Source organism: Felis catus, chromosome F1, assembly GCF_018350175.1.
Source record: "Felis catus isolate Fca126 chromosome F1, F.catus_Fca126_mat1.0, whole genome shotgun sequence".
Taxonomy (NCBI): Eukaryota; Metazoa; Chordata; class Mammalia; order Carnivora; family Felidae; genus Felis; species Felis catus.
In genome coordinates, this window is record NC_058384.1 from 10,430,156 (window position 1) to 10,457,953 (window position 27,798).

The 27,798-nt window shown below is 49.1% G+C and overlaps 1 protein-coding gene and 1 long non-coding RNA gene across 2 annotated transcripts in view; both read left to right on the top strand.

The window, feature by feature from the left end:
• MPZL1 (myelin protein zero like 1) overlaps positions 1-18,555 on the top strand; it is a 66,473-nt gene extending 47,918 nt beyond the window's left edge. Inside the window, exons 3-6 of the mRNA XM_023247958.2 lie at positions 1,122-1,335; positions 2,087-2,219; positions 4,585-4,687; positions 16,000-18,555. Coding sequence (XP_023103726.1) covers positions 1,122-1,335; positions 2,087-2,219; positions 4,585-4,687; positions 16,000-16,101 — 552 coding nt within the window. The 3' untranslated portion in view covers positions 16,102-18,555. The remainder of the gene's footprint in view (positions 1-1,121; positions 1,336-2,086; positions 2,220-4,584; positions 4,688-15,999) is intronic.
• A 3,590-nt stretch (positions 18,556-22,145) lies between these two features.
• Positions 22,146-27,407, top strand: LOC123382938. Its single transcript, XR_006592135.1, has 2 exons — positions 22,146-24,016; positions 26,997-27,407. It is a non-coding gene; the product is annotated as an uncharacterized LOC123382938 (long non-coding RNA).
• Positions 27,408-27,798: the final 391 nt, after the last annotated feature.

Sequence of the window (27,798 nt, forward strand, 5' to 3'; positions counted from 1 at the left end):
TAATCCACCCGTTGAGATGGGACACACAGGTGGAAGGTGGAGGTTACAGAACAAGGTGATAAATTTGGAGGTAGGCAGCTGGGTTGTAAAGTAAGTAGGCATTTGGGTGAGGAGATTCTAGGGCTCAGGGGAACATCACGGATGGAGAGAGGGGCTGGGGAGTTACCAAAATATCAATGGTCCTTAAATCTTAGGAATGGGTGCGATCATAGGGAGGATTTGCTGTGTTCAGAGGGTTCTGAAAACGTTCCGTTTGAGTTATTGTGGAGCTCGTGGTTGACTCCTACTGATTTGTTTGCCTGGCCCCACTATCACCCGACCTGTGAATAAGAAGAAAGGCATCAGGCCTCCTGCCGAGATGCTTGGATTGAAGCCAGGTATCAGGATAGATCCCCACTTGCCAGGCCTTAATCTAGTTTCCAAGGTGCTGGGCTTGACCAGCCCTTGTCAGCGTTTTCTTTGAGAAAGGAGTTCCTTGACTAAAAGCAGGTGTGAGGAAAGAGTGAGCTAGAGTCTGACTCTTCAAAGAGAAGCGAGAACATTGGGGGTGTCTGGGCTTCCACTCACACACCCATGCCATTTCCAGAGGAAACTGATACCTAAGAGGGAGAAACCCATCAGACTAACTGATCTGTCATATTTAGGCTTTGTTTTCTTCATGTCTTTGTATAACTAAATAGTAAACTTCATGAATCCAGACTGAAACTTTTGGATTCACAGGCTCTGTCACGATGACAATCACTGGCTGTGAAGGGTCAGATGGTCCTGACTTTGACTTTGGATTCATCACCTGTTATCACTATAACCTTGGGCCAATGGCTTCTTTGAGTCTCCTTTTCCTTCTATATGAAAAAGTGGGCAGTAATCACTACATCAGGGGTATATTGCGAAGATTTAAGATGACACATGAGTCTATTTCTTCCACTGAAATAGGATTGAACCCTGTGATTTCTAAACGGTCTGGCTTAGATTCCATAGCTTATTTGCGATACGAAGTTGTATTTCTTTCTGTATGAAGTCTTTTTTAAAAAAAGAACCTTCCACACACAGCATGCCTATTACAGAGTTTAGAGCGTCTGCCTTTAGAAAATCTCATGTGTTCTTTTTTTTTCTAATTGCAGTTTTTCCACTACTCGCAAGGGCAGGTGTATCCTGGGAATTACCCACCGTTTAAGGACAGAATCAGCTGGGCTGGAGACCTCGACAAGAAAGATGCGTCAATCAACATAGAAAATATGCAGTTTATACACAACGGCACCTATATTTGTGATGTCAAGAACCCTCCTGACATTGTTGTCCAACCAGGACACATTAGGCTCTATGTTGTAGAGAAAGGTACTTCTTGAGTATTTCGGCGGTGATGGTGCAGTCCCCTTTATCTCCGGTTTAGTTGGAGAACAAGAGTTCCATCTCCGGGTGCATTTGGAAGGGGCGTTTTTGTGCTAGTTATGTCCCTGTTCCTGTGCACCTGTGGTCCCTCCTCACGTGCCAGGGTGCGGGGAGCCACACTCACACAGCTGTAGCAGCCGGCCTCCTCCTTCGGATACCTGGAGCCTGCTGGTCCGGTTTCGGGAGTTTCCAGTTTTCAGTGTTTATCAGAAGTTAAGACCAAATCCGCTGTGCTTGGGTGGAGTGGGCACCGGGAGAGAAGATGAATACTGCTTCTCCATTCTCCAGGAGAAAGTTTTAACGTTTGCAAAAACAGTACAGTTCTTTCTCCCCGCAACCCTCCTTTTTTTTTTTTTTTCTTCTTCCTTTTTTTGAAAATAAGCAGGAATTGCAGGTTCTGGTGTCTCCTTTTGAGACAAAGTCTGCTTTGTTGGAGAGCACACTGAGGTGAATTCACACCCTGGGTTTTCTTTGACTTCAGAGCATTGAAAGGGAGGGATTGTGTGTGCAGAAACGCTTGGCCCTGAAGCTCATTCTTTAGGATGTGTACATCCTCAGTTAGACACCAGAAGTTCGTAACGCGGATGATAAAAGAGGACGTGGTCACCGCTAAAGCGCTCGCTTACTAATTTCATAAAATCCCACGTCTGCTCTTGGTAGCAAAGCACCTTAAAACGATTTTGTTCTTTCTCTCTAGAGATCTTGCCCGTGTTTCCAGTTTGGGTGGTGGTGGGTATAGTTACTGCCGTGGTCCTAGGGCTCACTCTGCTCATCAGCATGATCCTGGCTGTCCTCTATAGAAGGAGAAACTCTAAACGAGACTACACTGGGTAAGAAGCACTGCTTTGGGGGGAAAGGGCGGGGGTGGGTGGGTGGGGGAAGGAATCAAAAACTGCCTGTATTTTTTATGGAAAAAGAATTGTGAAGAATTAGTTACTGTTCGCATTTGCACCAGAATCAGAGGCGTGCCGACGTGGGCACGCAGAAATCGGTGGCCTGCTGTCAGACGTGGGCTGTGACACTAATCCCTGCTTCAGAGGGATCAGTGTCCCTTTCTTCGGTTTGGTGCAGGGAAGCCGGTAAACGGCTTCAGCTGACGGACGTGATGATGAGGGCTTTTCCTTTCTGTACTTTTGTAAGCAGCTGTATTGCTTTGATCATTCTGGAGTGCATGGCTGGACCCATCCAAACTGGGATACAGTAAAAGTTGGGCACCCAAACAGAGAGGGGAATAGATTTTCTTTTTGTTTATGGCTGTTCCCTTGGAGCAGAGGGTGTGTGCCTAACTGAGGACCTTCTCTCTCCCCGACTCCAGCTGGACAGCTGACCCATGTAAGCTATGTAGAACTCGTGGGGTAAGACTGAGCGGAGGCCGGGTTCCAGTTGTAGCACGAGCCGGGTCCCACGTGCACGGGCGCGGCTTACCCAGCCCGAAGGCACGGTGATCTGAGAGGGTTGCATGCCCCGGGCCCCCTTGCTCGTGGACGGCGGGAACCCGGGCCCCTCTGCGCCGGGCTTTAGGAGTGCCGTGTTTCAAACAAGCTCGAGTGTTCAAACTCAGATACCGTTTGCTCGGAATGCTTCTGTTCTGCCGACTGTATCTCCCCCCCCCCCCCCCCCCCCCCTTGCATGGTGAGTGCTTTACGAGGAAATATAACCGGAGTGTTGGTTTTCAACGGGAGACTAATCCAGGATGGGGACATACCAGCCTCTGTAGTTCTTCGCTTTGGGGTTCATAAAGGGGCAGAAGAGCGTGCCTTCGAATCCTGCATGGCGTCGTGAATGCTGCTCTTCTTCTTACTTCGGTTTTTTCTCCCCCCCCTCCCTTTTTCTACCTTGGTGTGCCGGGATCAGATCCTGCTTATCTTCCACTTCTTAAGAAAAGCTGACATAGACGACACACTGGGACTGTAACAGGGCTGGGGTCTCCTTCCACCTACACTAGACACATGGTAACTAATCACATCGCCCGTTGCTGTTAACATTCGTGTGTACGTATTCAGCCCATCTCCCTTGTTGACGACTAACTAGCTTGCTCCGAGCTAACCCCACAGTTATTATGGTCTGTCCGCAAATACGTCCTGCGTTTGCACTGGCAACTTGTCGAGCATACCAGCCCAGTGAAACTGGGTTGTCAGGTTTCCTAGGGCTTGTACGATTATCCGAATATATATGTTCTTCATGTAGAATGGCTTTGTGTGTGTGTGTGTGTGTGTGTGCGCGCACGCGTGTGTGTGTATGTGTGTGTGTGTTTTAGTGTTCTTTTATGCATGAATTGAGTTGTGATTGAGACCCTCTCTGTGTTAGATACTCAGACCATTTTCATTTGGGATGCAAAGCTTCCCGTTTCAGAGAAGACGCAGCTTAAACACACAGCTGGCTTCGGTCTTCGTAACAACACTTGAACGTGAACCTTGCCAAACTCCTAAGATTTTCTTTAAAAATACATCCGAAAGGATTGAAGCTCTGACAAGTACCAATAGAGAATCCCTAAAGAGTTCCCTCCCGGCATTTGCCTTCCCTTCTTTATTTACGAGATAATCCTTGTTGTTAAAGACCCCCCCCCCCCCCAGGCCCTTGAAAAAGTCCAGCCTGTGTGATGTGGCATTCCACAGTTTCTTATCACTCACGACTTCCTGGGTTTTCTTTCGTTTGGTTGTAGTTCTCGGGGGGGGGGGGGGGGGGGGGGGGGGGACACCGAAGATGGGGAACTAGGGAATGAAAGGAATGAGATGAGCCAGGACTACAGCCTCGATGTGGATCTGTAATTCGGGAAATACATTCAGCAGGGGCTCGCCTTGCATTGCTGTTACGAAGGCTTAGCTTACTCCCGTAAACCTTTATCCCAGAGGAGTGACGGCAGGAGAAACACACGAAGCAGCCAGAGGATAAATGGGCATTATAGCCAGAGGCCCTTCAGGAGACAGGATTATTGCACAGTGAGGCAAAGAGGTGGCACCGTACTGGCTTCTGTATTTAGCCCAAAGGAGGTTCACTGACTTACAAGAGATAGTGTCAGGGATTAAAAAAAAAGTCTCAAGATCTGTGATCATTTTGACACTCATCGTTCTGTCGTGTTTTGTTCTATCTGCGGCTTCATCTTGTCATCACTTGCATTTCTATATTTTTCCCCCTTTATTTTAATTAATTTTTTTTTTTTTTTTACATCTGTTCTCCACATTGCCAACTCATCAGCTGCAGTACATCAGAGAGTGTCTCACCGGTTAAGCAGGCTCCCCGGAAGTCCCCCTGCGACACAGAGGGTCTAGTAAAGAGCCTGCCTTCTGGATCTCACCAGGTAACGGCTGATTGCCCTTTTGCCCGCCGCCCTGTGCTCTCTGCCACTTGCCTGGTGCAGGAGAGGACACTGAGCCGTGAGACAGAAGCAGAGTAAGACAGAAAACAAGAGAGAAAGCAAGAGAGGACGAGGGGAAATAACGCTGGCTGGGGAGGATCGCAAGCACCACTAACAGATTGTTCGCCAATAACGTGGCTCCTCTGGCCCGAATGAAATTAGGAAACGGCTTTGGCAGGTGTAATTCCTTCATTGCTTAAGGAAATAAATCCAAAGACCTAGATTCTGTTTTGAGGTCCTCTATAGGAGCAGAAATTCGCAGGGAAGAGTTGATATTCTTGGTATTGAAAATAAAAAAATTATTTTGTATGAATTCTTCAGAAGAAATTGAAAGTCAACATTTATCTGGATAACTGGTAGGCTGGATGAACAAGGAAAGGCGTCGATTTCTACTTATAGAGAGTACAGAAGGGGCACCTGGGGGCTCAGTCGTTGAAGCGTCTGACTCTTGATTTCGGCTCAGGTCATGGCCTCGCAGTTTGTGAGCTCGAGCCCTGCGTCAGGCTCTACGCTGATAACACAGAGCCTGCTTGGGATTCTCGGTCTCCCTCTCTGCCTCTCCCCTGCTCCTGTGCGCTCTCTCTCCCTCTAAATAAAAAAAAAAATACTTTTTTTTTTTTTTTGAAGTACAGAAGAGAAAGAACTTTTACTTAGAACTTAGCACAGAATCTAGCATCACGGTTAATACTGTGTTTTGGCTATGCTATTGTAACTGTAATTGTGGTGTGGCAAAAAATCCACAGCTTAGTATATACGATTCTGTTGTAGAGCAACTTTGTTCTTCTGGGGTCGAAAGCATCCTAAGGAATTTGGTTAGTTACAGCTTTTCCCTGAGGTGTTTTAGAGGTCGGATGGATTCAAAAGGAAGTAAAGGTGTTAATACATAGTGAGGAAACTGAGGCATTGTGATATTAAATTACTGAAAGCTCATACCCAGCTAACAACAGAATTAGGGCTAGAGCTCCAGTTTCTAGACCGTACAGTCTCTGTCATAACAGCATCAGGGCTCATGACTTATTCCTAGTCTGTCTGTCTCTTTTGGGATAACACAGTATACCTCAGATACACTCATTTGGATTGGGAATGAGAATAGGGTTGTGAATAAAGGCTTGAGAGTTGGGCCTAAGATCTAAAAAGCCTTGGAAACTTTTTTTCTGCCTTTGAAGTGCTGTGGGAGTTGCTCACCCGCTGAAAGCAGACTAGGAAACAAATGGTTTGGGGACATTGGCAAACAGGTTGAATGGTACTGTTTTCCCTAAGAGAAAGGAAACGAGGAGTCCTGTGATCGTCTGAGTTTACTGCCTTGAAGCAGTTTCCACACGGCAGTGCCAGGAGAAGAAACAGAAATGGAGCTCAGTTGTCTCGCCGAATTGAGGAGGCAGAAGTCAGTGTTTGGAGAGGCCAACGTAGCTAGGCTTGCTGCAGCAAAGAAGAAACTACACAGAGAAGAAGAGAGTTTCAGACATCTGGAGTGGTGGGGCTCCCTTGAGCCTTTTCTGAGTAGAGTTTTTTGCATGCACGGGAGAAAAGACCCTACAACCAGAGAAAGAACCACTTGAAAAGCAATGGGTTATATGATATCCTACAGGGCTAGGAATTGTCTGTGTTCCTAAAAGCCAGAGTGCAGAGACCTCATAATATACAGAATATCGGTCGTGGTCCTCAGAATGGTCATGCGTTAGTAGTGGGGTTAAGGTAGCACCAGAATAAGGATGCTGTGGATCTGCCATGACAAAGCGTAAAAGGAGGCCTTTAAAGAATCAAACTAAGAAAGGATTTTAGCTGCATGCCATAACAAAACCCAACACCCTTTACAAGAATACAACAAAATTCAGCACCCAACAATGCAAAGTTTACCAAGTCCAGCACCAGTCAAAAATTACCACACGTACAGAGAAGCAAGAAAATAAAAACATAAATAAGAGAAAAGCCAATCAACAGAAACAAACCCAGAAATGACAGACAATGGAATTCATAGAACCAGGACTTTTAAACAAGTATGATGAATCTTCTAAATAACCTGAATGATGTAAAGGAAGCCTTGACATAATGAGGAAATATAAAAAAGACCAAAGTGGAAACAAAACAAAACAAAACAAAACATTGGATGGTGTAAACCACAGATTAGACACTATAGAAGAAAAGATCAGTAAGCTTGAAGACACAGCAATAGAAATTATCCAAAATGAAGCATGAAGAGACGGGCAGACGAGTGAAAATGGACAATATCAAACAATCTGATGGGAGTCTGGGAAGGAAAGGAAAGAGAAGGGAGTAAGGGAAAAAAAACCAAAGAATAATAGCAAACACTTTCTATTCTTTTCACTATTTCTTCTGATACTTATCTTCATGTTTCTGAACAACTTTATTACATTGCTACCTCAGTACTTCAATTTTAGATACTATCTACTGACTCCATACTATGAAAAATGAGAACATACATTTCTTTTTCTCCCAGCCTTTCTTCCCAGTACATACTCTGTACACATACATATATATACACCGGCCTCTCCCCAGTGTGTATCTCACTGTAGTTAGGTGTATTTCAGTGCCACGTGTACCTGTTTGTTTTTCACTGTTGTACCACATATATATGCTTCCTTTTATACTTTTTTGTTTTTCATGGAGCCAGTATTTGCCTCATTTTTTGTTTGCATAGTTTTCTAAGTACATCTTTATATTCCTTCTCATAACTCTCTAATTGGAACACCTTCAAACATGCCACATACTCTGTTGGTTTCATTTTCTTTTTGGAGACATACCTGTTAGAATCTTCTAGCTTTGTTGTGCCTTAGGCTGCTGCAGAGCAGTCATCCTGGGCCTCCTCTCCCAGGCAATTTCATTTACTCATTTCTTATTTAGACCTCAGGTCTTCACCTTTTTAGTTTATTCTCATGTCACAGTGGAACATATCATCCATAACTTCTTGAGAAAAGATGCACAGGAGATAAAAATTTTGAGGCCTTGTATGATAAGCAGAATAATGACCCCAGAGATGTCCAGATTCTAATTCCTAGGGCCTGTGGAAGGTATTGCCTCACCTTTCACAAGGACCCCACAGCTCTGATCAAGGATCTGAAATGGGGAGATTCTCCTGGATAATCCATGTGGGCCCAGTGTCATCACACGGGTCCTTGTAAGAGAGAGAGGCAGGAGGGTCAGAGTCAGGGAGAGATTTGAAGATGCTATAATACCTTGGGCCTTGAAGATAGAGGACGGAGTCTCAAGCCAAGGAGTGCAGGCAGCTTCCGTAAGCCGGGAAGAACAAGGAGGTGGGTTCCCCCCACAGCCCCCAGAGTAACGCAGCCCTGCTGATACTTGAGTTTAGCCCTCCTGGCCTCCGAAACTGTAAGATAACACATTTGTTTCTAGCATGTTTAAAGTTGTTTTTACTCTCCTCCCTCTGACGTGCTCGATAATGCAGTTGGGTAGGATTCCAGGTTATAAATTGTTTTCCTTCAGTATTTTGAGACATTGTCGATTTTTCTAGCTTCCAGTGCTAAGTTGCCGTGTTCTGATTCCTGCTTCTTTGGTAGCGGTTTTATTCCACCTGTCAGAGTCTTTTTTATTCATTGTGCTGGATGCTCCATGGGCTCTTTCCATCTGAAAACTGTGTCCCTCAGTTTTAGGATATTTTCTTCCATTATTCTTTAGAGATGTTCTTCCTTCCATTTTCGGTTCTCTCTTTTTGGAAATTCCTACCAGGAATGGACCAACTCCTAGATCAGTCCTTTAGTTTTCTTATGTTTTGTTTTGCAGTTTTTGTTCTGCTTTCTAGCAAAGTTCTGCAATATTATCTTCAACTTTTATTGAATATTAAATTTCAGCTTTTTATTTTCCAGAGCTATTTCTTTTTTTAAATTTTTTTTTTAATGTTTTATTTATTTTTGAGTCAGAGAGAGACAGAGCATGAGCAGGGGAGGGGCAGAGGGAGAGGGAGACACAGAATCTGAAACAGGCTCCAGGCTCCGAGCTGTCAGCACAGAGCTCGACGCGGGGCTCGAACTCACAAACCGCGAGATCATGACCTGAGCCGAAATCGGACACTTAAATCGACTGAGCCACCTAGGCACCCCTCAAGAGCTATTTCTTATTCTCTAATTATAACGTCCTCTACTTGTTTTCATGAATGCATAGTCTTACCTCTCTGAGCATATCATTTTTTCTTCTGTTTTATGTGATTTTGTAAATGTTTTCTCCCATCACTTGATTTTGCTGTTTCTTTTGAATTGCCTTTTTCTCTTATTATTTCTGTCTTTCATATTAGAAGCTTTACTCAAATGCCCAATGATCCTTGGCTATCCATCATATTTAATTAAGGTACTCAAATCTGGGGGCGCCTGGGTGGCTCAGTTGGTTGAGTGTCTGACTTTAGCTCATGTCATGATCTCACGGTTCTTGAGTTCAAGCCCCACATCGGGCTCTGTGCTGACAGCTCAGACCCCACTTCGGATCCCCATTCCCCCCTTGCTCTGCCCCTCCCCCCCTCAAAAATAAATCATTTGAAAAATAAGGTACTCAAATCTGATCAGCTCTTTGTGCAGAGATAGAGTTTCCCGGGGGGGGGGGGGGGGGGGGCTTCGCTGTTTGTATAAAGTGCTGGCTGTTTTCCAGTTCGGGGCCTCTAAGTGTCAGTTGCAGAGGGTCCTTTCTCTCGAGTTAGTCAATTTTTCCAGAAGGAAATCTGATCTCCGGCTTGGGAGTTGAACAGAGGAAGGAGAGATGAGGGCTCACTGTTCAGGAAGCAGACTCGCCCACCCCGTTTTCAGTGCAGACACCTCCCCCAGCCGTGCCTGCTGTTCTGGAGTCAGAGACTGCCTCACTTCCTGTGAGTAAGCCCCCCAGGGTTCTGCCCAGGCCTGACTCGACGGCATTTTCTAGAGGTTGGTGAGAATTCACTCACCGTGTCGATCTCTATTGGCATTTTTCGGCATTTGCAAAATAACACCAGGTTAGCTCTGGGGTGTTCCTCATAGTCGATTCTTGGCTTATTTCCTCTGGGCTCAGTGCAGACCTCTGAAGGCCCCCGCTCTCCCCGTCCTGTTGTAAAGCAGGGCTTCTGTTCAGGTGGCATGGACCTGGAGTCCCCTGGGTCTTCCTCGCTTATTTTCATTTTGCCTACCAAACTTTTTAGTTTCCAGTGGTGCTTATTAAAACTAGTTTCTGCCTTGCACGTTTCTGGAATTTACCAATCCTGTGCCAGTTAACCCAAGGCTTGGAAGTGGACCGTGTGATTTCCTAGCAAATGTATCTTCTAGTATTTGTTTCATTTAGATTTGCGTTTAGTGGGCGTGTCAACTTACAACAGGGAATGTCACCCTAAGGTTAAAACATTCGCTTCACTTACTCTGCAAGCCCCGCAGAGCGTTAGCAGGTGACCCTGGTGTGTGTTTTTATTCACCACCACACGCTACCTTCAGCTTATGTCTCAGGGGTGCATGCATTTCAGAGCCCCAGAGTATTTAACGGAGGTGGTTCTCTCCAGAATCCTTTATGGTAGCTGTGTCTTTAGTTTGTTCAAACTAAGGCCACAGTGGTTTTCACAGTTTGGGAAACTTGACCTCATTAGGAAATTTAGGAGATTAAATACGTTTTATAAGTTGGGCACAACCAAACAATTCTTTTAAGAATCTAATCATCCCAAGGGGCGCTGTCGGTTAAGCCTCCGACTTCAGCTCAGGTCACGATCTCGCAGTCCGTGAGTTCGAGCCCTGCGTTGGGCTCTGGGCTGATGGCTCAGAGCCTGGAGCCTGCTTCCGATTCTGTGTCTCCCTCTCTCTCTGTCCCTCCCCCGTTCATGCTCTGTCTCTCTCTGTCCCAAAAATAAATAAAAACGTTTAAAAAAAAAATTAAAGAATCTAATCATCTCTTTGTATGTTCTGTTTTGATCACTTCCACACACAGGTGAGTGCTTACCGTACGTGCAGTGTGGGCCGAACAGTGTGGGAGATACAGGGGTGATTAACACCCAGGCCCTGCCCTGGAGAACCTTCGAGTCTCCTGGGATGTTGAGATCATTTTTAGGATTTTCCATTATGTGGAGAATTTTTTTATACATAGCCTAACGAATAATTGTTGTCATTATTGTTCTTTAATACCCTGACCAACAGCCTTGAGGAAATCTTTGTATTTAGATAAACTCCAGGGTAGTGTTTTCAGAATTAATGATGTGTGAGGTGCCCGGGTGGCTCAGGCGGTTAAGCGTCCAACTTCAGCTCAGGTCACGATCTCGCAGTTCATGGGTTCGAGCCCCTCAGCATTGGGCTCTGTGCTGACAGCTCAGAGCCGGGAGCCTGCTTTGGATTCTGTGTCTCCCTCTCTCTCTGCCCCTCGCCCACTCATGCTCTGTCTCTCTCTCTCAAAAATAAATAAACATTTAAAAAATTTTTAAAAAACAATTAGTGATGTGTTACAAACTAGCACTAACTCTGGGTGTAGCCAATGGTGTTAACTTGGGGAGAATTATTTAACTTCAGCGTCTGTTCTCGTCTCTGAAATAATGGGTTAGGGCAAGTTGATCTTCTCATTTTTCTTCTTCTTCTTTTTTCTTTTTTTGAGTAGGCTTCATGCCCATTGTGGAGCCCAGTGTGGGGCTCAAACTCACAAGCTTGCGATCAAGACCTGAGCTGAGATCAAGAGTTGGACGCTTAACTGAGTGAGCCACCCAGGCGCCCCTCATTTTTCTGTATTTAATTATAAGGGCCCCATGGGGCGCCTGGGCGGCGCAGTCGGTTAAGCGTCCGACTTCAGCCAGGTCACGATCTCGCGGTCCGTGAGTTCGAGCCCCACGTCAGGCTCTGGGCTGATGGCTCAGAGCCTGGAGCCTGTTTCCGATTCTGTGTCTCCCTCTCTCTCTGCCCCTCCCTTGTTCATGCTCTGTCTCTCTCTGTCCCAAAAATAAAATAAACGTTGAAAAAAAAATTTTAATAAGGGTCCCTGGTGCACTGTGCTTTATAAGAACAGGTTTAGGCAGTTGCTGTCCACCTTAGCAATCAGGTCGGTGAAGTAGGGGTGTGGATGGGAATATTTGCGGACGATCCCTTGGTGCTTTCCTCCAAGGGTTCTACCGTGACATGTTCCCTGATCAGCAAAACCTTCCATTTCCTGCCTGCAGGAGTCATCCTAACTAATAGCATTAGTAATGACCACTTGGATGAGTAAATACCTCCATGTTATCTTATCAGAAGACAAGTAGCATCCAGAATGCACTAACAAGGAAATTTACAAAAGATGTAACCCCCCGGGCAGGACATTAAGTTTGCTGTATTATTTGTCTGTCCTTGGTCACCGTTTTTGTTATAATTGGAAGACTTAGTAACAGAAAGCTTGAATAAAAGTGGCTTTCAAATTAAGTAAGAGGCTTATGGGGCGCCTGGGCGGCTCAGTCGGTTAAGCGTCCGACTTCAGCTCAGGTCATGATCTCGCGGTTCGTGAGTTCGAGCCCCATATCCAGCTTTGCGCTGACCGCTCAGAGCCTGGAGGCTGCTGTCTCTCAAAAGTAAAAAAACTTTTTAAAAAAAGGAAGAGGTCTGTTAACTCACAAGAGTCCCAAGCACTGTACGTCTGTCTGGGTTCTTCCGGTCTGTGGCCCAACGGTGTCGTCCACACCAGTTCTTTCCATCGTATCCTCTGCATATTGTCTTTGTTCCCAGGCTCCTTCCCGCAGCTGCCCTGGTTCCAGGCCGGACATGGGGAGGGGGGCAGGGAAGAGCTGAATCTCCTTCCCTGCAGTTTTTATTATGGAGGAAAACCTTTACCAGAAGCCCCCCAGCGAACTTCTGAGTCCCCTTTGGGGACGGGTCACATGCTGTTGCCTCTTCCAGGCGTCTGCAAAGGGACAGGAATTATGACTGGCTTCACCCCTGGGGGCGGGGCAGGGTGGGGTCATTTACCCAAGCAAAGGGAGGGTGAACACCCAAACCTAAAGCAAGGTCCTTCCAGCGAATCGGATGTGGAAGGTTGGATGAGCAGGGGTGTTCGGTAGGCCCTCCTTGGGGTATCGCGGCATCAGGGATGAGAGGTACCATTCTTTCTTTGTAAAGCTTAGTTTAAAATCATTTTTGTGGGTATCTTTTCTGAGGAGTTGGCTTTCTAGATCCTTTTCTGGAAATAGGTCATGTTTCGTAGGCAACAGGCAGGCCTCGGGGGAGGGGTGATTGAATGGACTAGTTCGGTACTGGTCGGCTGGGTGCACAGACCTGGTGATGCTTGAGGAAGCCCCCCGGGCATTGCCCCACCCTGTCCCCACAGCAGCCCGGCGAGGCACGTTGCCTTGTCCCTGTTTTATACACGGAGAGACTGAGGCTTGGTTAGGCAGAGTCACCTGCTCAAGGTTACTCGTTAGCGGCAGAGCTGGTGTGAGGCCCAGATCTGTCTGGCTGGAAGGCAGGCAGGCGCTCATGGCCTCGTGTCTGTCCGGTTCTTTTCAACTCGGTTTTGATCGTCAGTCTCATCGACCTCGGAGTCGTAATGCGTTTCACATCTGTGTGCGGCAGAGACACGAACGCCGACAAAGGTGTTGAGCGAAAGTCACCGAGCACGTGGTGGAAGCAGGTGTTCTGTCTCGGTGGTGCCTGTGCCAGGGGCTCAGGTGTGACTGAGGTTAGAAAGGGTCGCAGAGACCATGGCAAGTGGGTGGCCGGACACACTCAACACAGTGGCTTCGGCGTGGTTAGTGCCTGAGTGCAGCTACAGGCCTCCTCGGTCTCCCCCAGCCCTCTCCCCTCACCCTCACCCTCACCAGTACATTTTCATATTGGAATACATTCCATGCATGTGGAATCCAGGAGTAACTTTCTCTCGAATTGGCGCTAAAAGAAAAGACCCGGGTCAAGCGGATCGTGTCTTGAAATATTTTCAGGAGTTAAGGATAATGTGTGTAGTAAATAGTTGGGGAAAGATCTATCCAGAGCAGTTTTTCATTTGATTGTTGTTATTTCTTGGTGGCAAAGTTCCCTCACCCCCTAACCCCCCCCCCCCCCCCCCCGCCAAAAAAAAAAGTGGAGGGTGGAAAGGGTGAGTGCCAAGATGTATGGTAAAAACAGCTAGATTAATGACACTGCTGTTCTGGGGGTTGTTTTAATTCTCGAGTCCCCAAAAGTGACTGTCTTAGCAGTGGCAGTCATTTCCAAGTTGATGTTGATTCCCTGGATCCTCTGTGTTCCACAGAGACCGAGGATACTTTCAGCTTCCAATTAATCCTGAGAACCCAGCTTCAGAGAGCTGTTCTAGATTGAACTAGACCTGGGGCGCCTGGGTGGCTCCGTCGGTTGAGCGCCCGACCTTGGCTCAGGTCATGATCTCGCAGTCTGTGAGTTCGAGCCCCACATCGGGCTCTGTGTTGACTGCTCAGAGCCTGGAGCCTGCTTCGGATTCTGTGTCTCCCTCTCTCTCTGTCCCTCCCCCCCTGTGCCCTGTCTCTCTCTCTCTCTCAAAAATAAATATTAAAAAAAAAATTTAGACTGAACTAGACCTACCAGCAGATGCCTGATCTTGACCTACATCCCAGAAGTCCTTTGGTTCCATTACGTCATCCAGCCCTTCACCCAGCACCCACTGGGTCTGCCCAGTACTGCTCTAGGCACGTAACTAACAAAATCCCTGACCTCAGGACCCTATTCTAAGAGGGAAGGAGAGTGAGGGCATTGGATAGTGGCAAGCAATTTGTAAAAACCAAACCCATCGACAGGAGGGAGTTTCTTTTATTCTTTAGTGATTTCCCAGTTGCTTTCAACAAATTGTTGTGTCCTCTTGTCATGAAAGACCGCACTGTCTCACATGAGAGGCCTTAATTGGTATTTTAACATTTACTGACTGATTCTCAGATTATTCTGTGTTCTTTTTCTTCTTTGCTTTCTCTGTTCTCTTTCTGTTCCACTCCCCTAGTGTGTCAGTTACCTAATGCAGTGTAACAAACCACCCCGAAACATAAGGGCTTAAACAGCCACCGTTTATTCGGCTCCCAATTCTCTAGGTTGGTCGGTTGGGTCTTCTGGTCGGGGGGCAGAGCAGCTGATCTCCGCTGGCTCACGCGTGCACCTGCCGTCGGCTGGACAGTCTACGGCGGTCTCAATCGCCGTCTGTTAGCGGGCAGGCTGCAGGCCAGAGACACAGTTCGAGTTCGAGTGCCCACACCCCCCAGGATCCGCCGTGACCCCCAGGGGGATGCAGGCTGTGGGCCTCCGAGGTGGGAATGAGGATGTTTATTCGAAACACAGGCTTTTGGCTACCGAGCTTACGATTCCAAAGTTGGAAGCTTAAGCACAGTATTCGACTTCTCAAGGAGAGTTTTCCTGGATGGGGAGAAGAGTTGACTTTGGGTTAGATTGGACTTTTCTTTTACAGTCAGGGCCATTTTGTGGTTGTTTACAATTTTAGAATCTCTGGGTTGGAAGGGTCTATAAGGGTCATGAAATGCAAGCACTGGTCTGATATTTGAAACCCCAGCCTCTGCTCAGACCTCCTCCCCAGGCGTCCAAGAACTCACTGTGCCCCGCTCCCCCCACCCCACCTCCGCCTTCCCTGGCTGCCCCCGCTGGGACCCTGCAGCCCCCTTCCTCCCTGCTGAGGCCGAGGGGAGGACCTCTTCTACACTCGTCCATGTAAGGTTTTCTTTACATCGTAGCTTCTTGGTTTTTTATTTTGAAATAGGAAAAATAGTTACCTGCTCTTAAATATTAAAGAAGCAGTACTTTTATTGGTTATGATAGGATCAGACTAAAAGGATTATACGGTAGGTATGTACATGGGAGAATATTTGAAGTGTCTTTAAGCACCTCTTTGTACAAAGTGGCCAGTTCAAATCGTTCGTGGCTTTGCTGGCATCCAACACACTGGTTTCCTACGTGCATCATTCTGAGGCTCACCACGTCCGTGGGTCTCAGGTTGGTACAAGTCCCCATCTTTGTCCTCGGATCCCAGTTCCAAGGGTTGAGGAGCCCTGTGACAGGGACTAAGATAAGGGTAATTCCTGAGGAGGAATATTGCAGTGTATAGAAACTCCCAAACAGATACACAGCCACGCAGAGTAAGGTAACACCTCTGGGCACCAGCATTAACTGTCCCAGAGCAGCCCAGCCTTGGTGATAAAGTCAGTCCTAGACATCCTGCTCCTAAGAGATCTTCTGGAAGACCTTCCGAAGAAGGAACCCTTTACTCTGGAGCCCTAATGTTAGCACTCTAATGATTGCTTCTGCACCTGCCCTCGAGGGGACCGCCCGTTTCCCTAGATCCCTAACTGTCCTTCTCTTCTCCAGGGCCCAGTCATATATGCGCAGCTAGACCACTCTGGCGGACATCACAGTGACAAGATTAACAAGTCAGAGTCTGTGGTGTATGCGGACATCCGGAAAAATTGAGAGAAGACCCAGAACGTGTCCTAAGCAAGAAGCAGATCCAAACTGGACTCTTACGCAGCAAGTGTAGCCCATGACCACGTGTGGCCTTGGAGACCTGGGCAAGGACGAGCACACGTGTATTCATGGAGGGAGGAAAAGACGTGTATAGACGATATGCGTAACTATTCTATTTAATCCGATGTGGGGAGCCAGTGTTGCATGACGAAAAGATGCTATGACTCTACGTGTATATAAATTGTCTTGCTGTTTTGTGCTTTCCTTCAGGGTCATTTACAGTTGAGCAAAGTCAGAAACATTCCTGTCGCTGTGCTTTAGGTGTGGTTTGCCTTACCGGAGGCGGTAGCCGATCTTTGTATTCGAGTAGACGTGGCCCTTTGGTCTAAGGGCTTAACCGGTCTTAGCTTTTATTGGGGTTGGAGAGCGGGGATACCGGTGACGGGAGCACGTCCAGGGTGGCCTCTACCCAGTGTCTGCACCACCTGTTGGGCTGTCGTTTTTAGAAAACATCCACCAGCTCTGCCACTTGGACACCGTTTGAGGGTTTTTGTTGGTGTTTGTCTCTCTAAAATCCAGGCGTGGGTTTCTTTGTTTTTGTTTTTGTTTTTTGCTTCGTGTGTGAGGCTTACTTTAACGTCACGCCCTTTATCTTAATCAGTGTGTGGACCCATCGTAGCAAGACTAGCAAAGGGTGAATGCCAAGGTCACTTCTTTCCAGGTACTTTCAGATCAATGCCATACACGCAACTGAAGTAGAAGAGCCAGGCCCTGCTTGAGGAGTGCGGTAGCCTTTGGAGGCTAAAAGGTACCACTTAACGTTCTTTGCCAGAGTCCTTGCTGCCTGAAGTGAGGGTCCCCAGACAGCGGAAGGAGACGAGCTTCATTTCCTTTTAAGTGGGCACAAATGGGCTAATTGGGAAACCAGCCTGTGGTACCCCAGGGCTCTTCGCCGGAGAATCGGCCTTGTAAAAGCTTCCGTCATCATTCCAGCAAGAGGCAGCGTCCGTCGTGGCTCTGCAATAGCTTCTCGGTGCCTCAGAGACCTCGGAGGTTCAGGACAGTCTAGGTTTTTTTAACTCAGCAAGCAGGGCTGTTAGCACCATTCTTTCGGGAATCTCTTCTCATTCCCGTTTCGGGGCCTTTTTTGGTGGTTTCTTTCTGGTTTTCCTTTTCTTTTTTGGCTTTTCCTTTTCTTCCCACTCTTTCCCATTCACATGGAATTGGTAAGCAATGAGACGAGGAAAGATCTAGACACTTTGGGTATTCTTTCCAGTAACTCATTTTCTTCCACTGACAACCCCCACCCCCTGTCGGGCCTCTGAGTTTTCATCTTTTGCTGGGAGTGAAAAGCATGGTGAAGGTCCTCGAGCACATTTACGTTGTCATTCCCCCTTTTTCTAGATTATTTTGTTTTAACAGAATTTAACAGGCCCCCAGCCAGCCAGGGACGCAGAGGGCTCACCCCGAGACATTTCTGCAAAGCGGTCCACTTTTGCCTGGCGTCCTAAAACTTCCTTGCGTCCATTGTGAGAACTACAGGAGCCTTTAAAAGACGTGTGTGTGTGTGTGTGTGTGTGTGTGTGTTGGGGAGGGTGGGGGGTGCGGGGATTGTCACCCTTCTTCAGACTGATGCCAAGTTAACAATATTCTTGGCAAACCTTTGCCACTGGGAGAATCTGTGACCGAGACTGTTTTTAAGGCAGAAAGAACACGAATTGTTGAGAGACCGAGTGTGTCCCTTTCGACGTGTAATGGTTCCTTACAGTCGCTTCTTACAGAGAAGGGGCCACACTCCTTTTTCTGCACAGGTCCTGTGAATAAAGCATACATTCCTGACACCTCCTGACAGCAGGAGCCCCGATGCCTTCCTTTCCTTGCCGGGACCCTGTGCTCGTGAAGCTGCCTCCCGGAACCAGCCCCGCGCGCCCCCCCTCCCCCACCCCTGAGGTTGCCTCCCGCCAGGCCAGGCGCCCTCCCCACCCGGCCAGACACTTCGGGCTGTCATGTCAGCACATGCACGGTGGCCGAGAGTCCCCCACCACGCTGCAGCGCCCCCCACCCCGCTGGGTCCGCGGGGCAGGCTTGTCTGGAGGAAGCTGCTAGCAACTGGGGTAGAGCGCCTCGGGGGCAGGGCTTTTGCCTAACCTCCTGTGGATTTTGGGGCCCTTCCTCTTGCCTGCCAGCGTGCCTGGGCCTGGCCACACAGGACACTGGCCCGGTTGCCTTTTCCGTGTCCAATTATTGGCAGAATGAGACCTTTTAAAGTTACATGTGATTTTTGTAGGGGGCCACCTAGAAGGGATTAGAGGTGCAAATTCCAAACCACCTGTAGTGTTTCAATGGAAATGTATCCGGCTAGGGGAAAAACCATCAAGTTCATTATTAATTTTTTGTTTTTTTTTCCTTTCTCGATTGTACCTTTGTGAATATTTTAATACATCTTTTTCAATTACTGAACCGTGTCGTGTGTTCGTTTTTAACCAAGGAGAGAAAGAGAGAAAAGCCTTTTCGCTCCTCCCACTCCGGCCACACTGGCCTCCTCCTTCTTCAGAAACACCAGACATGTGCCGGCCGCGGGCCCTTTGCACCTGCCGCCCCCTCTCTGCCTGGAGCGCATCCTGCACCTGTTGGTGTGGTTTGCTCCCTCACTTCCTTGAAGCGTCTGCTCAGATGTCACCTCCCGGAGACTTTGTGCCACATACAGAGCAACCTCACCCACCCCCTGCCGCTGGCCCTCCCTAGCCCCCTTACTCCCACCTCGTTCTTCTCCCTCTGTCCAGCTGTACGTGTGCTGCTCTGTTTTCCCCTGGTAGCAAAAGCACCAGAACTTTGCTGTTTTGTTCACTGCCAGGATAGTACCTGGCACCTGGGGGCTGAGCAAATGTTCACTGGTTGGATGATAGTGGCTATTCCTTCAACAGAGTTATGTTGGGAACTGTCCCGTGCCAAGCAGTGTGCCAAGATTAGGAAATAAAATGAACAAAACCTAGCTCCTCAAGGACCTTGCCACAGAGTAGGAGTGACAGGGGACATAACAGAAATAACTAAGAGCTACTAAGGACTTGCTAGGTGCCAGGCACGTTGCGTTGCTTACTCTGTGTTGCATTATGAGTTTCCACTAGTTGTCTCATCTTAGACCCGCTTTTAGACAGTGTCACGCTCAGGGCGTATAACTTGTCCAGGGTCACTCGGCTAATCAGATCCAGAGAGGCAGGGCCGGGCCTGGGGCTGTTTGATCCCAAGCCCTGTTCTTAACCACTGCGCCCTTGGCATAGCTCAAAAAAAGAAAAAGGAAAAAAAAAAAAGATCTCTTCCTTATTCAAATAAGTGTGCTGTGTGCCTGAAATAGTTTTCTGTGTTCCTTACGAGCCGGGTGGGGGTGCAGTGAGGGAGGTGGTTAAGCCGTTGCTGGAGGCCCAGGGGCCTGAACCTCAGTTTGGAAAACTATATGGGGACAGCCTGTGGAGAGTGGTGTCACAAGTAACGTCTTACTAATAAGCATGGATTTCCTACGATTTATTAATTTAGTAAATTACCGTGGAAGTTACTGCGAGTAATGGAAACTCGCAGGTGTTCTGCGGGTTCCGCCCCAGTGGGAACTGAACCCTGGGGCGGTCCCGCCAGCCGAGGCACTGGTCTCCGAGCCGCATAGGGAACCTGCCAATCAGATAGGTGACTTCTGAGGGCGGCCGCGGCCCGGGTGAGCTGCTTGGGCGGTACCCAAAGAGGAGACCTCACGCTCTTACCCCCTTGATGCGGAAGGCTCCCTCCCGATCCTTCTGGGCGATTCTAGTGCTAACCAGCTTGGATTTAGGAACCGGATGATGTCATCCTCCCGACTGTCCATGGAAGCTGAGGGGGCAACCTCACGGAGGAGGAAAGTGGCATTTGTAGTGTTGGTGGAGGTGGCATAAGGAACTGACCACCTGTTTCATGGCAGGTTCCCACGCAGACACATTTTTCCCGTATATTCAAGATCGTGGCATAAAGAATTTCAAACAGGCACAAAAGAGAACAGTAAAGCCCATCCTCAGCGACTTTTTCCTCTTTTCCGAATTAAAACAAATCCCAAAACATGTCAGCTCACCCCTACATTCTTTGATGGGCATCTTGTAAAAATATGTACGTTTACGGGGCACCTGGTGGCTCAGTCGGTTAAGTGTCCGACTCTTGACTCTGGCTCAAGGTCACGATCTCACGGCTTATGAGTTGGAGCCCCGCGTTGGGCTCTGAGCTGATGGTGCAAAGCCTGCTTGAAATTCTCTCTCTCCTCTCTGCCCTTTCCCTGCTCGTGTTCTCTCACTCTCAAAATAAACTTAAAAAAAAAAAAGAAAAATATGTACATTTTCTTACATAACCATAATACCTTGTCGCATTTAACAGAAACGTTGTTTTTTTTTTAATTTTTATTTTATTTTAGAGAATGAGACTGTGAAAGAGGAAGACGGAGAGAGAGTCTTAATCGGGCTCCTTGCTCAGCACGGAGCCTAACATGGGGCTCAATCTCACGACCATGAGACCGTGACCTGAGCCAAAATCGAGAGTTGGTCAGTCGCTTAACCACCTGAGCCCCCCCCAGCCGCCCCCAGAAGCATTTTTTTAAAAAACGCATTTCAACAGTTCTTTGATGTCATCGAATACTCAAATTTCCCCCTGTCTCAGAAGTGGCATCTCACAAATGGTTTCTTCAAGTGAGGGTCCAAACGTGGTTCCGGTAAAGACTTCCCTGCCTGTTTCACAGACAGGAGCCTAGTACCCTGCAGTTCTCTCCCTCAGCACTGTCAGGCTTCTGTGTGAGGAGGGAAAGAACCAGCCATTAACACCCATGGGGCCTTCCCTTGGATAGATGTGCCGTATTTAAAATTTTTTTTAATGTTTATTTTAGAGAGAGAGGGAGACACAGAATCGGAAACGGGCTCCAGGCTCCGAGCCGTCAGCACAGAGCCCGATGCGGGGCTCGAACTCCCGGACCGCGAGATCGTGACCTGAGCCGAAGTCGGATGCTTAACCGACGGAGCCACCCAGGCTCCCCGATGCGCCGTATTTGAAACCACTTCTGACTTTGTGGATGTTTCGATTGTCTCTAGTTGTCTTGTTTCTGTCCATCCCAAGTGGTACTGTAATTGTCACGTGTTAGGAACTGCTGAAAAAAAAAAAGGCGAAGGTAAATTATTTGCAGCTACGGAGATGCAGCGCGGGTTGAGACGCATCCTCCCGGCCCCCTGGCAGGGGGACCTGATGTCTGAGGGTCACGACGGTGGCTTTCAAGCTCACCTCCCTGTCACATCCTTCTGAAAGCCATCGGGGAGTGGCAGAAGGGCCACCGACTGGAGCTGTGGGAACAACTGAGGGCGGGAGGCGGGCGGGACCCCCAGCACCCAGAGGGGGCCCCGGCTGTGTTTACAAGGAAGGAAACAGCCGTTCAAGCTCCCAGAGGGGCTGCCGCTTCCAGCCTGTTTCCTCCCGCAAACAGGATGTTTAACTATTGTCCCTTCTTGGCTCCGATTTGGGTTGGATTGTCGGTTCCTCCCAGACCTTGTGGACCGGCCTGCAGGGCTCCTGAACGTAAGGAAGGGGCTGGGTTCTTTTTTTTTTTTTTTTTTTTTTTTTAATCTCTACAATTGGGAAGAGGAAGTTTGGCAGGTTTAATATTCCCACATCTGCGTTGGAGCCCCGCCCTCCAGCACTGTGTGCCTGACACATTTGGGGTGATTCTGAACCTGAATCCCTTTCTGCTGAGGGACTGGGGGACAGGGCAAAGCCAAGGCCAGCTTGCTGAAGGTCTGAGGTTTGCCTTCTCCTTGATACGGACTCCAAGGACACGGAGTTTTGAATCTAGACCCATTCTTGGTTCTTTCTCCGGCTTTGCATAATCTTTTTTTTTTTTAACATTTATTTTTGAGACAGAGAGAGACAGAGCATGAACGGGGGAGGGGCAGAGAGAGAGGGAGACACAGAATCGGAAGCAGGCTCCAGGCCCTGAGCCATCAGCCCAGAGCCCGACGCGGGGCTCGAACTCACAGACCGCGAGATGGTGACCCGAGCTGAAGTCCGACGCTTAACCGACGGAGCCACCCAGGCGCCCCTCATTTTTTTTTGAAATCATAGTTCCTTTCAACTAGATAAAAGAAACATAAATTTTTAATTTATGTTGAGGGGAATCTCTTAGAATGTACAACAGCCCCCAAGGAATGTGGAACATTTTGCAAAACCCTGCCCTTGGCTCTTGCTGGCCCAGCAGAACCCCGGAGGGTTTGTTTATAACATGTCTGGACGTTCCTATCTGAGTAAAAGCCCCGGCCTTTGCTCTGTGTAAGCGATTCCTGAAGATAGTTGCTCTGCCACAGGGAGAAATGTTTCTGAAAAGCCTGCCCAAGGATTTTCGTCCCGAAGAATGTAAAATGTCTGCGGGCCACACGGGTACTGGTGGCCAGCACGGGCCGCCCTGTGTCCCTGCGCCCAGGCAGCCCAGCCGAGCTCCGGGGTTCAAGCTTGTGGACCAGCACCGCATCCTGGAACAGAGCTCACAAGGCAGACGGCGCAGCCTGAATCCCTCTGACACAGGACACCTCAGGACATGCCAGGCTCTCGGAGAGGAAGCTGAGCTAATGACTTCGTGTTGGCCCAGTGAGGTCGCACCAGAGAGAAGAAAACCCGTGGGAGAGAAGGAAACAGGAAGAGAGCTCACACCTGGCTAGAAATAACTGGCCTCCTTCCATGTCCTGTCTAAAAAAAAAGAAAGAAACAAAAAAGTACCACGAGAGAAACCGAACGATCTGCGTTCCTATTGTAGGTTTTGTCTATTTCGATTCATTTCAAGCTTTTAGATTATGGCTCTTCCAGGACTGCCCTCCGTGCCTTCTCCTCCCTGTCAGCAGGCATGCATCAAAGTCATTGCAAAATGCAACCCCTTCCCCTGGAGGCCGGGGGATGATAGGAAGGAGGACAGCATTACAAAGCGGCCTCGCCAGCGTGTGCCCTGGGTGCTAGACCGACATCAAATGTGTTGTTAAGCACCAGTTGGACGTCCTGGAATCACATTAATTGGAGAAATACATATGGATGAGAGGTGTAGGCGACCCAGCCTGATACATTTTCTCTTCTCCCCTCTGATCCAAGCTGCTACCATTCTTTGCTATAGAAACGTCCCAGTTCAACCTTTGGGGGTTCTGCTTTGGCGTTTTTAAGGTCAACGAAATTACTGTGGCGGCCAGTGGCCGCATGCGGCCATTTACATTCAAATGATGTAAGATGAAATCAGACTTAAAACTCAGATCCACGGTCACACTAACCACACTTCAAGCGCTGGTGGCTACCTGTGGCGTGGGACAGTACTGGACAGTACAGAGATAGGGCGTTCCTGCCTCACAGAAAGTTCTGTTGCACAGTGCTGGGGTAGACCGTGAGGGGGCCGGCAGGCCATCAGTTGGCTGTGCACACATGCTCACGGAAGACTGGTGAAGGCTGTTCCAGAAGAGCCCAGAGGTTCAGGGTGAGAGAGAGAGAGAGAGAGAGGCCAGCGTGATTGCAACATTGGATTTGGCGGGGAGCCAGGCCTTGAGAGCCTGGTTAAGAAACTGGGATGTTGTCCTGAAGGCAAATCAGGTTTTATACAGGGGACAGAGCAGTAGCAAATGGGGATGTGCAGGTTAGCAAACTCACCCCGCCCGCCCGTGGGGGAACCGAAATCTGAAACCGGAAGGGGAGTGCCTTGCGTGGCTGTTGGAGGAGCTCAGTCACAGATGACCAATTGGATTTTCAGCGGCAGTGGGAAAGCAGATGGTCAGGGGGGCCTGAGGGTCAGGGAGAGTGTGAAAGGGCTTTGGCGGATACAGAGACCGGCAGGGGCTGGAGAGAGAAGACTCGGGAGGAACAGTGACCAGCGCCCCCCACCGATGGGAAGCTGGGTCACGAGCAGGTGATCCTGGGGGAGCTGGGGGCTGGGGCGGAGGCGAGAGGGGGTGATGTAATAGTCCATCTAGCAACTGCTAGAAGATGCGAGTGCCTGGCCCTTCCCAGTTCCCAGTTTACTGGGCTTCTCCCTATGTATTTGTGATTTTTGAGCACCCTCTTTGAGAGGTCAGTCTCTGAGTTCAGTGTGTTCTGCCTCCTCTCAAATCAAAGACCTTATCTCCATCTCTGCTGCGCCTTCCCTCCTGCAGGATAAGGTCCCAGCCCCCAGGCCGTCTGCTCCAGGAGGCCTTTAGCCCCGAAAAGCAACCCCCTGCCTCCCACATCATCATTTCCCCCCTCCCTCCCCCACCCCCACTCAGTGGAGCTCGTTCAGACCAAGTGGGAGGACCATGGCTTCCAAAACCTCTCCAGCACCGAATACCAGGTCCTCACCTGGAAAGGTCCTATGTCTTCTTCCAGGAAGCTTCCTAGAAACTTCTAAAGCCATGTTAGGGTGCGTGCTTCCCCATTTTGTTCTCCCACAGACCCTATGCGGTCCGCTTCGTAACTCTGCATTTTCATTGCCTGCTTGTTCCTTCTGCAGAATTCTGAGTGCCTTACCTGAATTAACTCCTATCAACCGTATTATAAGATGGAGAGTATTAAATCCCCACTTGAAAACCACAGAACTGGGGCGCCTGGGTGGTTCAGTCAGTTAAGCATCCCGCTCTTGGTTTCAGCTCAGGTCATGATCTCACAGTTCGTGGGTTCGAGTCCCATGTCGGGCTCTGCACTGATGGTGTGGAGCCTGCTGGGGATTCTCTCTGTCTCCCTCTCTACCCCTCCCCCTGCATGCTCTCTCTCTATATATACCTCAAAAAATAAACTTTTTTTAATATTTGTTTAATGTTTGTTTATTTTTGAGAGAGAGAGGCAGAGCGCGCGCGGAGAAGGGACAGAGACAGAGAGAGAGGGAGACACAGAATCCGAGCTGTCAGCACGGAGCCCGACGCGGGGCTCGAACCCACGAACCGCGAGCTCATGACCCGAGCCGAGGTCGGACGCCCAACCGACTGAGCCACCCGGGCGCCCCTCAAAAAATAAACTTTAAAAAAAAAAAAGTTAAAAAAAAAGTAAAACAACGCAACTAACACACAAACAGGTTGAATAACTTGCCAAGGCTAGCAACTGGCAGTGTGGAGATCCAGTGCGGTGATGTCCCAGGCCCGCACGTGTCCCCTCCGTGCTGGCTGGTTCTCATCGGTCCTTGCAGCGGCAGCACAGAGCCGGGCCCGTGCGGTCGGTGTCAAGGAGATTTTGTTAATCTCCACGAGGGTCCACATAGTTCACGCGTTCAGTAAATTCTAGGTTCCTACTCCTCAGGGGGCCTGGAGGAATGAACTCGAGATGATCAAATGAAAATGTTAACACATTCATCAGTTTGCCAGCACTTTCCGAGCGCTGTCTGCCCAGGCACGCGGCCTGAATGTGGGCCGAGCCCCTGCCCTCCAGGAGTTCATACCCTGGTGCTGGAGGCTTCAAAGGCTCAACACGGGATAGATCACTTCTCCGTTCCTCTCTGTTCCCGAAGCCTTCACGGCTTCTGTGTCTTCTGAAAAGAAGTCTCACCGAATCTACTTCCTCCAGCGATGCCCCTGGAAGGCACGAGCACCTCAGAAGCAGAAGTGCTTCTAAGGCGTGAGGCCGCGAGCCTGGAACTTGACGAGGGGCAGGGAGGAGGACAGACTCACCTCTAGGACAGCACAGCCTCTGCAGAATACCACCCCCCCCCCCCACCTGACGTTTGGCCTACGTCTCCCATAAGCTGGAGTCACACACCTGTTTTCTGTTGGCCACGGCGGGGCTCACGCCTGTCCTCGCCTGTGCTCGCCCAGGCTCTCCTATACCCCCCACTTGCCCTCCACCCACTCCAGGGAGGGACCGTGGAACCAAAATGACTTCCTTTCTCAGGCAGTTCCCCTAAGCCTTCGCAGCCCGCTGGCTTTTGCGTGCGCTGCTCCCCTCCACCTCGCCCTCGTCTAATCCCCGAGCAGCTTTACCCGTGTGCCTTCCTCCGGAAGGTTCGTGAGCTTGCCCAGGCCAAGAACTGGTCTTTTCGGTCTCCGCATCGCAACCTCCGCTACTGAATCCGTTCCTGGTACTCGGTGATTAGTCAAGACAGGTCAGGGCCCCTGGGTGGCTCAGTCGGTGAAGCGTCTGACTTCGGCTAAGGTCATGATCCCGAGGTTCGTGAGTTCGAGCCCTGCATCGGGTTCTGTGCTAATGGCTCTGTGCTGGAGCCTGCTTCTGATTCTGTGTCTCCCTCTCTCTCTGGCCCTTCCTCAATCTCTCTCTCTCTCTCAAAAATAAATAAACGTTAAAAAAAAAAAGACAGGTTGGTCAGAGGAGTAAATATGGGAATGGATAAGTGATATACAAAATAATGGTCATTAGAAAGCAAGGATGTATGCAAGTCGCAGAATAGCAGCTTTGAAGGGGGTGACGCTTACGTGAAGTTCGCTATTTGATGTGTTTCTTTATTTTCATTGATTTCGAGAGAGGCAGGGCGTGGGAGCAGGGGAGGGGCCGAGAGAGGGAGAATCCCAAGCCGGCTGGGTGGGGCTCAAACGCAAGAAACTGTGAGATCATGACCTGAGTCAAAATCAAGTCGGATGCCTAACTGACTGAGGCACCCAGGCACCCCTGCCGTGTTTGTTTTTAAAACCAGTCATCTCATGCTAATTTTACTTGTGTGGCACGTTGTCATCTTCAACACCTTTTCGCCTTCGGTATTCTATCCAGTACCCACACCCGTGCGCTGAAATAGGGAGGTTAGGGGACAAGCCACAGGAATAAAGTATGTGTGAGGCAGAGCTCATGCTGGAACTTAATGCTCGCATTTTCCTGGGCTGCTGTCCCCACTCCGCCAGGCCACCGGGCCTCTGGAGCTAGCTTCCTTTGTGGAACGCAGTTATGGTACACACGGCTTTGCCTTTTTTTTGCAGGACGACGAAATACTGGTCTGTTAAAGAAACGCCCGTTAATGGTGGCACCGCCTATGGAAATCACTATGAGACAGTGAGGTGTGTGTGAAAGGAGGACACGTCGATGCCATCAGAAGAACCCCCTTCTGGGATCAGAAGAGGCCTGGAATCGACACACGACAATCCGGGTGCACCTGCCTGAGATGACCATGGGGGCCCGTGAAATGAGGCAGCCCGAGGGAGCTGTGGCAGGGCGGAGGTGGCTGAGTCTCCATGGACTCCACTTGTCCCCTCAGAGGCACAAACTGCCACCAAGACTGCTTCTGTCTGCCCAGAGAGAGTGACTGCAGGTGGCTCTGGGGCACAATCTCCAACATCTGGAAAGTGAAATTGAATGCTATTACTCTCTGATATAAAGCAAACTAACTCTAAGCACGTAAGCGTACCCACAGCGAAAGTACGACTATCTCAACTTTAAAAATTTTATCTCCACAGATATCTGATGCGTGTGGTTAGAAGGGCTGGGAAGCTGCCGTCAGGCGCTACGAATATGTGTCTTTTCTTTTTTTATATATATTTTTTTGTTTATTTTTTGAGAGACGGAGAGAGACAGAGCATGAGCGGGGGGGAAAGGAAGAGAGAGAGAGGGAGTCACAGAATCCGAAGCAGGCTCCAGGCTCTGAGCTGTCAGCCCAGAGCCCGACGCAGGGCTCGAACTCACGAAGCCTGACATCATGACCTGAGCCGAAGTCAGGTGCTTAACCGACTGAGCCACCCAGGCGCCCCCAAAATGTGTCTTTTCAAATCTTGCCCTTACAGACCG